At 33.2% G+C, this 10,550-nt stretch overlaps 1 protein-coding gene across 6 annotated transcripts in view; it reads right to left on the minus strand.

Moving 5' to 3' along the window:
• LOC125683261 (uncharacterized) overlaps nt 1–10,550 on the minus strand; it is a 52,009-nt gene that overhangs the window by 33,161 nt on the left and 8,298 nt on the right. For 2 of the 6 annotated variants that reach the window (XM_056142358.1, XM_056142357.1), the window contains exons 1-4: nt 5,604–5,967; nt 4,886–5,123; nt 2,813–2,935; nt 2,421–2,540 (exon numbers count right to left, since the gene is read on the minus strand). In XM_056142358.1, coding sequence (XP_055998333.1) covers nt 2,421–2,540; nt 2,813–2,935; nt 4,886–5,123; nt 5,604–5,606 — 484 coding nt within the window. In that variant the 5' untranslated portion in view covers nt 5,607–5,967. Of the gene's footprint in view, nt 1–2,420; nt 2,541–2,812; nt 2,936–4,885; nt 5,124–5,603; nt 5,968–10,079; nt 10,386–10,550 lie in introns of those variants that run through there. The other 4 variants (XM_048924233.2, XM_048924231.2, XM_048924230.2 and 1 more) reach the window with 3 other exon arrangements.

A 10,550-nucleotide genomic window follows, 5' to 3' on the forward strand; every position in this document is an offset into this window, starting at 1 on the left:
GCCCGAGGCTAACAATAAACCAGAAACTCCTTTAGGTTTTTTTGTCTCTTTGTATATATAAATTCTACAGACCCAGCACATCTGCTAGAAATCTACCACCACATTTTATACTTCAGGACACTGGATATAAAGATACACTCAAGCCTGGGTAAAATGTCTTTATAATTATAGACTTCACTAGAATTTCTTTTAGGAGGGAGGGGGGTACTAACATGTATCCACCTGGATCGATTCTAATTGGTTGCTTTTAATTTTTCAATCTTTAAACTTTTCCCTTGTACATTGTATCTTTCATTTTGAGAGATGTGTTTGGCCTTGTATATATCTCATAGTACTTGTATATATCTCATAGTACTTGTACATGCAAGTGTATGACCTGTATACTTGTACATGTGTTATTTTATTAGAGTTGACATCAGCTGGGGGAGAGACATTTACAATAAAAAACAAAAACCCTGGAAGCCTATAAATGGAGAGACACTGGTCCTACACAGGGGCTATAAGCCCATTATGGGCCCAAATTCTTACGGTATATCACAGAGTCCAGACCAAAACGGGCTTAGCCCCTGTAAGCACAGGCACTTGTTTCTGTAAATAAGTTATGATGTCTGTATACAAATGTTCCCAAATCTCCGACTAGAAATTCCCTGAACTGTTGCTGTTGACATTGAAGTATTTAAATCTAATGCTTTCTGATGAAATGAAAGTAGGTCGAATCAGCCAAATTTATGCAGGGCCCTACTATAAGCTCACATCAACAATGTCCAATTTTGCCTTTGACCTAGCTAGTAGCCCAAAATCTTTGAATTTTTCATTTACTTCTATGTACCTTGCAAGAAATACAAAGTCTTTAGGTTGAACTATGCAATATAGTTACTTATTATATACTTTCAATTTCAGCTCTTCTTTTTTCTTTAAAAGTTTGCGGGCATATATCACACGATATATGCACGGAAACATTCCGGCCCGCACACATTACGTCACAATTAATACACTACGCCGTTAATTTTCGAATTTTTCGTGTTTTTCATCTTTTACTCAGTTAAACCAATAAAGAAATTGTTAAAATAAAATCATTGTTAGTTTCTAAATGAAATTGAAAGTTTATAATAAAAAGGTTATAGACTTTGTATGGGAAAATATGACGACCTCGTTTTTTGTCGCGGACGGACCTCGCAAGCTCGGTCCGTCTACGCGCCAAAAACTTGGTCATCATATTTTCCCATACAAAGTCTATAACCTATAAATGTTGTATGTTGCACAATTGAAAGTGACTTTGAACTTTGACCTTCTTGCTTCAATATGTATGAGTTTCTTTTTCTGACACTTGTGCAATCAACCATGGTGATTTGTAGAGAGTCCACTGAACACTACTCCAGTTACTCCATCAAACATCTCTTTATGACCTTGAACATTGGACCTTAAACATCCACAGCAAAGAACAAGGTACGGTTGTATACATAAAAAGGCCCAAAAAATTTCTCTCTATAAAATGTGTCTGGAATTAACCTTAATCAGCGTTTTAAGAAAGTAAAATAAATGCCAGGTATACTATGTCAACAAAATCAGAATGATAGTCCTAAATGGATAGCATTATGACATAATGAATAAGACATTTCCCACCTTTTTCTCAAAATAAGCCTGAAAACTGTCAAATGTCATACAAATTATTGCTCAGGAAAAGATGTGCGCATTTGTCGAGCAAAATGAAAATGATATATATTGTGTATTATTTTGAGATGAAAAACATGCTTCAATATGAATTTGCTCGACGCATGCGCTGTATGTTTTCTAAAAGGAAAACCACCTGAATTTGTGGATATTTTCATTGAAAATGGCATTTTTGCAATTTTATGCCAACTTCAAGCTCTCGTCATATGACACAAATCATTTTTGCTGATCAAACTGAGTGAATTTTGGGTTTGCTAAACTATTCCTTAATTGAATGCCAGGATTTGAGCTCCAAGTGAAATCATCAATATTTTGGGCCAGATGACTGTAGAAACTGTACCTACTTCTTAGCAAATTATTGGAGATTTGGAGATGAGTGTTGACGGACAGACACATGAATGAATGGATGGACACACTATAAAGTACATGAACTAATCTATAGGGCTCCTGCATATTTCTACATAAAGGGTCCTACTATGGAATGTGTCAGAAATGCTCAGAAATTTTCCACATTTTTCTCCACATTGGTGTAACTTTCCCAGTTCATTGGGTATCTACACAATTTCTAAATGGTTGAGAAAAAAGAACTAATATACAGAGTTATTTGTTTTCATTTGATGAACTTTCATGATCTTCAGTTACTGTTGATCATCAATACCCATCATCACTAACCTAGATACAGCATTCATAAAACAAAGAAATTTATCTCAGCTTCATATAAGCAGACTAACAATACAAGAAGTACTTACTTTCCCCTACCGCACAAAAGTTGCTGACGGTGTGCGTGGCATTTTTCTGGATCTCAAGATCTTTGCACCGGACCAGTTCAACCAAAGGTTTCCCCAAGATTTCTGTTATCTCAGTCCGCTCTGAAAAAGGCATCACTGATACATACAACTATGATTTCTAATCAAAATTTGAAAATCATTAAAACCATTAAAACAAAAGATTCAAATGCACGTTTTAATTGGTTTGCTTTTTTTGAAGTAGATAAATTCCAAAACAATAATTTTGGTTCACATGGATCACCAAAAGTACCGCACGGAACACAGTAAAATATTCACGGAGAGTTAACACTATTCTTAGGAATGTTCCTTTTGTCTCTGGTGAATTAGTTCTGGGGTATGTTTTAGACACTTACTTCTTTCACTGATTTCCAGCATACAAAGTGAAGCGGACCTCTGAAGATCGTAATTATCGGAGTAGGACAGAATGCTCAAGGCTCTAATGTGTTCACGGGACAGCACAGGCTCGGTCTTCTCACCTGAAAATATGGAGATAAAATGGATCATATTGTTTTTTTCATTTTAGGCTGTGAATATGGTGTATCTCTGTAGCTGCAGTTTCTACACTAGTATTGACATTTCAAGTCAATAAACAAAATGCTACAAAGAAGATAACAGATTACATTAAATTGAACTACCGGATATGGATCAATACAAAAAAAAAATAGTCAGCATGGTTAGAGGAGCTATCAACAATATCTGACCTAAACTATACAATCAATATCGTAATTTATGTAATTACCATATATATATATATACAGTGTATGTATGTGTATATATATATATATATATATATATATATATATATATATATATGTATATATGTCAGGAAATTTTAAGTGACAATTTTTTTGCGAATTGTACGTGTTAGACTGCCGTGTATAAAACGTATTTTGTGATTATAATATTTGCAAATTTAGTTGGATGCTACAAATCAAAATCACCTTTTATGACATAAGTTGGAATCAATCATCACTTTTCCATTTTCTAATTATTTAATGAGTATAATTAACCATGTATTCAATCATAACCAACTGAAAATCAATTTATCAGTTTTAAAAATACTTTATGCAAGAACTATTATTATATATGATAGGAACTACAAACTACATTTTTGTGCAAGAATCTTGATGTGTTTTGTTTAGTGGGGAAAGAAAAAACATTCACAAAAGAAGCAATTTATTAACTCTAGATTTAATTAAAATTGAGAAACGTGTCACAAATGATTGTAATTATCAGAAACAAATTAGGTGAAACTCAGCTCTCTAATGAAATAAAAGAATTAAACTTTTTCCATGCTTTAAGATATTCAATTTTCACAGCCCAGGGTGTCTAGAAGCTGCTTTTGTAATACATAGCTTTTACATGTTTTGTTTTTGTTATTCACAGCTTGGGTGGATTCATGCCAGTGTGTCAGATTTAACTCTGGGGCTACAAATCAGACAATTAAGATTTAATTATAAACCTTTGACACTTTGAACAGGGAAGTCTTTGTTTACATAACTGAGCTGTTAATGATATTACACAGTTAAAGTTACCTAACTATACAAAAGATGACTATACATTCATATAAACAAAGTACAATTACATATCACAACTGAAAGAATACCAGAGATTTGTGTTATTATAAAAATACAAAAAGACCCCTTAGGGCAAACATCCATGCAAGTGTGTAAATAGCTAGTGTATAGCTAATGTTAATTGTTGATTATCTATGTCTGACTTTAAAAATAAAGATAATCATTATTATTATTGAATTGAACATTTAGGGACATATGTATTCATTAATTTCATCCAAGGTTTTACTTGTTTGTTCTTAATTCCAGAAATTGAGATATTCTGTCCACAGGCAATTATATCACTTGAGTTCGAATGTACTCTAGCTTTAATAATAAATTCATACCCAAGTGATACAAGTGCCCGTGATTCTGTTTTAAATGAGCTGGTTATACTTACAACTAGCTGATAGCAATAGCAATATGCAGTTTTATTCAAGAGCACTCTACTGTGGTTATTTCATAACAAAGCAAACTGAATTTAATTTATTTTCACAAAAATCATTTTCTTTTAAAATTCCCTAGTTGCATAACTGTATATCTCTGTGGTAAAAAGAAAATTGACTGATCCACCCCCCCCCCCTCCCCCCAAGAGCTAAGGTCTGCACAGAGGCCCAGAATCCTATAATCACACACAAAATTGCTAAAGATGTATCTAAAAGAATATCTTCCTTTACATCATATCAATATAAAAATGTTAAAAACATCTTTTCTAAATTTGCTTCCAGATAAAACATTTAATGCTTCCTAAAGTAAGAAGTCTTTTAATCATTTTATCTGTATTAAGTACATATATAGAATAAAATATTACAATAAATCCTTTCATATCAAATGAACTCTTATTAGCAGTTACAGTATGAACATTTTCCCTACCTTTATTCAGGTATAATATTAGATTTTCTACGGCCCGTTTCTCGTTATCCAGTAGAATCATTCCGTACTCGTCCGACAGTACTTTCTCTGCAGCACTCCTGTTACAGCAACCACAGGTTACACAAGACACACAAAAGTCGAGGATCTTCCGAAGTATCGAAATCAGCTCCTCTAAGATTTTTGGCTTGGAATGGGGACGTTCAATTTTTATTCCAGACTGGTGTTCTGTTGCTGTATGCTGGAATTGAGATGATATTTCTTTAAAAAAGTACCACCGCACTAGTGAGATATGTGAAGCTCGCCCATATAGAACGCATGTACTTAGCCGAGCATGTGTATCGACATGAACATGTAAAATTCAATATGGATTTCCTTAACAATCACACAAGAACTCTACGGATATCCATACATATAACAGCATTTAAAATATTCCACAGTAGTCAGTGGCGGATTTAAGGGGCGGGGGGGGGGGGGGGGGGCGCAGTTATTACTGATGCCAAATTACGGTACACTTTGGATACAATAACTTACTTAATTCTTTAAAACCTAAAACACAATGTATTTAAATTTACATCCTCCTACTATCGCTATTCTGTTTAACGTAGTGAAATTCAAAAGAAAAAATACATAATTTGAACAATTATTTTTAACGAAAATTCTCAATACAAATTCATTCCTGAAATAAATGCTGTCCAATACTTTTTTTTTGTTTTTTTACCATAGTGACGTGTTCTAAATCCAATTGTCAGAGACAGCTAAATCCAGACTTAACTTCCACCCAGTGTCGGTCTGTCAATGTTACGTGCGGTACCGAAGAGACTCACCGAACGACAACTAACTGAAAGGTACAACTCACCAAAAGCCAAACTAATCGAAAGTAAAACTCACCGAAGCGACAAGTCTTAGAAAGACAAGTCATGGATGACGACAACTCATCGACGTTACTTGTATTGAATAATGAGAGAGAGAGAGAGAGAGAGAGAGAGAGAGAGAATTGGAACACTTTTCATTGTTTTGTTGTATTTCATCACTGTCTCCCGAGACACCCTTCATCGGTTCAGAGACATACAGTGTTAGCTGCAATAATGTAACCCTCTCCGATTTTCTTTTTCTTTCTTTTTTTTTTTTTTTTTGAGATATCTATCCCGAAAACGTCAGAATAAAAAAAAAATCGGATAGGGCTACATTATTGCAGCTAACACTGTATGTCTCTGATCGGTCATTACATAAATAGTTTTAAACATGTTACTAGTAAACCAACAATCCCGTTACTCCATTGGACAGTGGAACCTGTAATCAGGTCTATACGAACGCGTTTTAGCCAATAACCCCGGCACATCAAATGTTTAGAAGGGTGGCATAGACCTTTTCGAGAGTTGTCGGTGTTTCGCGCCAATTTATATTTCCTCTTTGAAAGGACATTTCCTCGTGCGTGGTGAGGAAATCGATCTTCCCCACAAGAATTAGGAAATCACAAGAAACTGGTTAAATTACATTCAGGCCTTAGCACATAATTTTTAATTTTTTTTATTGAACATTGAATATTGTGTGAAATGAGTAAATAAAAAAAATAAAAAAATTATTTGAATTTTCCGTATTTTTGTTTTTACTAGTTTCGATGACTTGTCGTATGAGATGTCGATTCTATGACTTGTCGTATCTATGAATTTTTTCGATGAGTAGTCATAAACTCAAAGGGCCACTGACTCCTGCTGGTCCATAAACACACTAAACACGTACAATAAACAAGGATAGAAAGGACGTGCCCTGATTATATTTAGAGCACCAGGACCAACTCTCTCTCTTTAATACCCTCCATCCTAGACAATGGAGATCAAAGATAATGTACCTAGCAATCAAAATATTCTGCTCTAACTAAACTATAAAGTACACAAGCTTTTAGGGATAATTATGTAATTTTACACAGTTTGATTATGAAGATTTTTTTTTTAAATTCATGTATTCTGGACTTCTTGCCATAGATAAATGATTAAGCCTTTAAAAAAGTTATCATTTCCGTATTTTCTTTTACGACTAGTTTCGATGAGTGTCGATAAATTTTTGTATGAGAAGTCCATTCTCGCATCTATGAATTTTTTCGATGAGTTGTTCTAGACCTAATCTCAGCGAGAGTCGTCGAGGCCTGATATTTGGCATATTTGGACTGACGCCTCTTCGGAAAATATCCAGCCTCGACGAATCTCGTTGAGATTATCATAGACCCGAAGGGTCACTGACTCCTACTAGTTAATAAACACATTTATTAAAACACACTTTGGGAATTATTTACCATACATATACAAATAAACAAGAATTGAAAGAACATGCCCTGATTATATTTAATTAAAGCACCAGGACAAGCTGTGCTTTAAATACCCTCCACCTAGACAATGGAGATCAAAGCTAATGTACCTAGCAATAAAAATATTCTGCTCTACTTAAATTATAAAGTACACAAGCGTTTGGGGATGATTATGTAATTTTACACAATTCAATTTTTTTCTTTATTCATGTTTTCAGGACTTCTTACCATAGATAAAATCTGGTATGCAAATCTTAATTTTCTGTCTATTGTTAGTAGCAGGTCAGTGACACTTTTATGGGAAAAGGACCAACAGTCATTTGGGTCACAGACTATATAGATCAACCAATACAGTCTCATTTAAGTGTACAGCACAGTTAACAATTCTTTAGCATACATGTATACAGTGTTCCCAGATGACACTATAGAGCTGTCAGACTATTAACTGGCTAAACCTCATTTGGTAGGATGAAGAATGACTTGATTGGTTTGACTGTCATGAAAACATTCACATACTGTCACATTGGAAACAGGGATTATAAGAAAATCAAGATTTTGAAAAAGTGCCTCAATTTATTTGAACACAATTCACAATTATTGTCTTTAAGAATAGTGTATCTAATAATTTGGTTCTGTACTGCAGAATACTGCATCTTATCTCTTTCAGACATCTTATATTCCTCTAAAGAGCATTTTCTATATTTAATAAAACATATCTATAAAACAAAGAGCATGGGAAATTAGTATGGTGACCCAAATTGTAATCCTGAGTTGGTAATGTTATTCATGATGGGCAATATTCCTTTGATGTTTACAGCGACTTAGAAAACTTAATATTCAGGGACCTGTACAGTACAGAAACAATGTGCATCTTCTCCATTTATCTGGGTGAATTAGTGACTCTGAACTTATACCCTTCATATATCACATGCAGTGAAGAACTGTATAAAGATTCATAGTTTTTCACTGATAGAAAAGAGTTTTAGAAATTATGTTTAACCCATAATGGCATTTTGTGCACACATCTGTAATTACTGGATGTGTCTTTTTACAAAAATGTTTGTGTGCATCCCTGATGTTTCAGTTGCAAATGCTCAAATTAGTAAATGATTCCAGACAGGGGATGCTTATACCCCTCCTACGCACCTGATCCCACCTCTGGTGTGTCCAGGGGTCCGTGTTTGCCCAACTATCTATTTTGTATTGCTTATAGGAGTTATGAGATTGATCAATGTTTGTTATCTTCACCTTTCATCAGTGCACAACTTAGTCTCATAAACTTCACTGTTGTTGGGTATTTTTTTAATACAATATTGTTGGGTATTTTTTAATACAATATTAGGACCGACTACTTACTACAATTCTGTTATGACAATATAATACTTAATCTCCTCAATATTCTATTCAGTATCATTACTTTGATCATACATCAATCAAAAATCAATGAGATTATTCTCTATTGCCAAAGGACATTTTAAGGACCCCAATCCATGAGTCTTAAATCTAAAGGATACATGAAAAATCATACATAAGAAATTTAAAAAAAAATTAAAAGCAGAGCATTAATGACTGATTTATCCTAAATAAAATCATTGATGAAACTTACAGTGAAGCACTTTTATGTTAAGTTTGTGAGTAAAATGTCCCGAGTTTACACATCGATAAAATCTTCAAAAAGAATGTTTGATTCTTATAATTCCAATTCATTCACTTTATTAAAAATTGCAAAAATTTGAATAGTTTCCCCGCACTATGTTATTTGTTTTCAGGCGTGTACGAATACATCACATTTTTGGATTTATTGATGTATAAACTCTTTATTTTTATCCAATCAAAACAATTGTAATAAATAACATTGGAATTATAAGAGAGTTAGTCCTTATACAGTACAGTAATTATATAGTATACATGTAATCTCTTTTTACACATTCAGTTTATTAATCCAAGATCATGGCTCACTATAGGAACATATTTAGCACAATGAAAGAACAGAGACATGATAGATAAGAATATATCAAAGAGATATGCACCAATACTGATAATCTGTGTTATATAAGAACATGGTTTTTAAAACATGGTTATACAATAACATGCTTGCACCCTTAAGCAACAAATTGTGATCCCTGTCTGTTAGTACATTTCAATGTACCTTTGGAAGACATGCAATTATAAGCCTGGCAATTAGAATATGGTTCTTGAGGCTACATGTATATCCCCAGGTACTGTGGCCAGGATGAATTACAATGAGTACCAATTGTGGTCCACTAAATAAGTGTCACTTTTAAATCTTACAATAGGAAGTAATTATAATTATTTTATGCATTGATCGTTACTCAAAGAAAATGTTCCAAACTGCAAAGAGTGAAAGACATTTAAAGAAAAAAAAGTTTGAGACACTGCAATTCCATACGAAAAATAAAGCTTTATGAAATAGCTTGCAAGAGCAATAACAGTTAACCAAGATATTACTATTTTTAATCAAGAAATTCCAATGATACTACATTTAACATAAAAAATAAAAAATTCACACATTATTGTAATCAATTCTTTTTATCTAGAAGAATTGCATACAGTGCTTGTACTTGTCTATTAGATAATATTATACTGTTTTTTCACAAGTCCTTTCTTCATAAAGAACTTAATATGAAATAAGTGCTTGTGAATTACCTTCAAATTAAAAAATACTTAACAACTTTTGTACATACAAACTTTTGTTTGATAATTACATTAATGATAGTATGCAACTTCTTTTTGAACATGAAAAAGATGTCTCGGCGAGTAAATTTTCCACTATAAAATTAAAAATTCGAGCACCTATGATTTTTCTTTTCTTTTTACATATCAAAAATTAAATTAATGGCAATTTCTTATATTTAAATTATTTTTTCTTACCTTTGATCTTTTACGATATGTGTCCATATTCACGATATTGATATAGCAGAGTTAGACAATATTCGACGATCAGACGGACATGTGTCAACAGTGCGATGCTTCTTGGTCAAACGTCAGTTGCCGGACGTCTGGTGACAACTTTTACGGTTTTACATGTATGAAATGCAATAGGAGTTATTTTGTTTAAGATTATGAACGAATTAGCCGTGCTTAACTATATCTACCAAAGCATTGTCGTGACTGTCGCAAGCGTCTGCAGACTCTTTGTGTAAATAATCAATACAAAAACAAAAGACCGTCTACACATGTGAATCCCAAGCCCGATCGAATTAAATTTTATATGGTGTGTGGCATGGAATTTGGGACCAGACAGTCATATTTTCATTTTTGAAATACATTTTAGTTACTTTTATTACAATCTGTTACGTTCCTTTTTTTTCTTCTCACTTTTTAAACGATAACTTTTAACTT

This window comes from Ostrea edulis, chromosome 6, assembly GCF_947568905.1.
Source record: "Ostrea edulis chromosome 6, xbOstEdul1.1, whole genome shotgun sequence".
NCBI classification, from domain to species: Eukaryota; Metazoa; Mollusca; class Bivalvia; order Ostreida; family Ostreidae; genus Ostrea; species Ostrea edulis.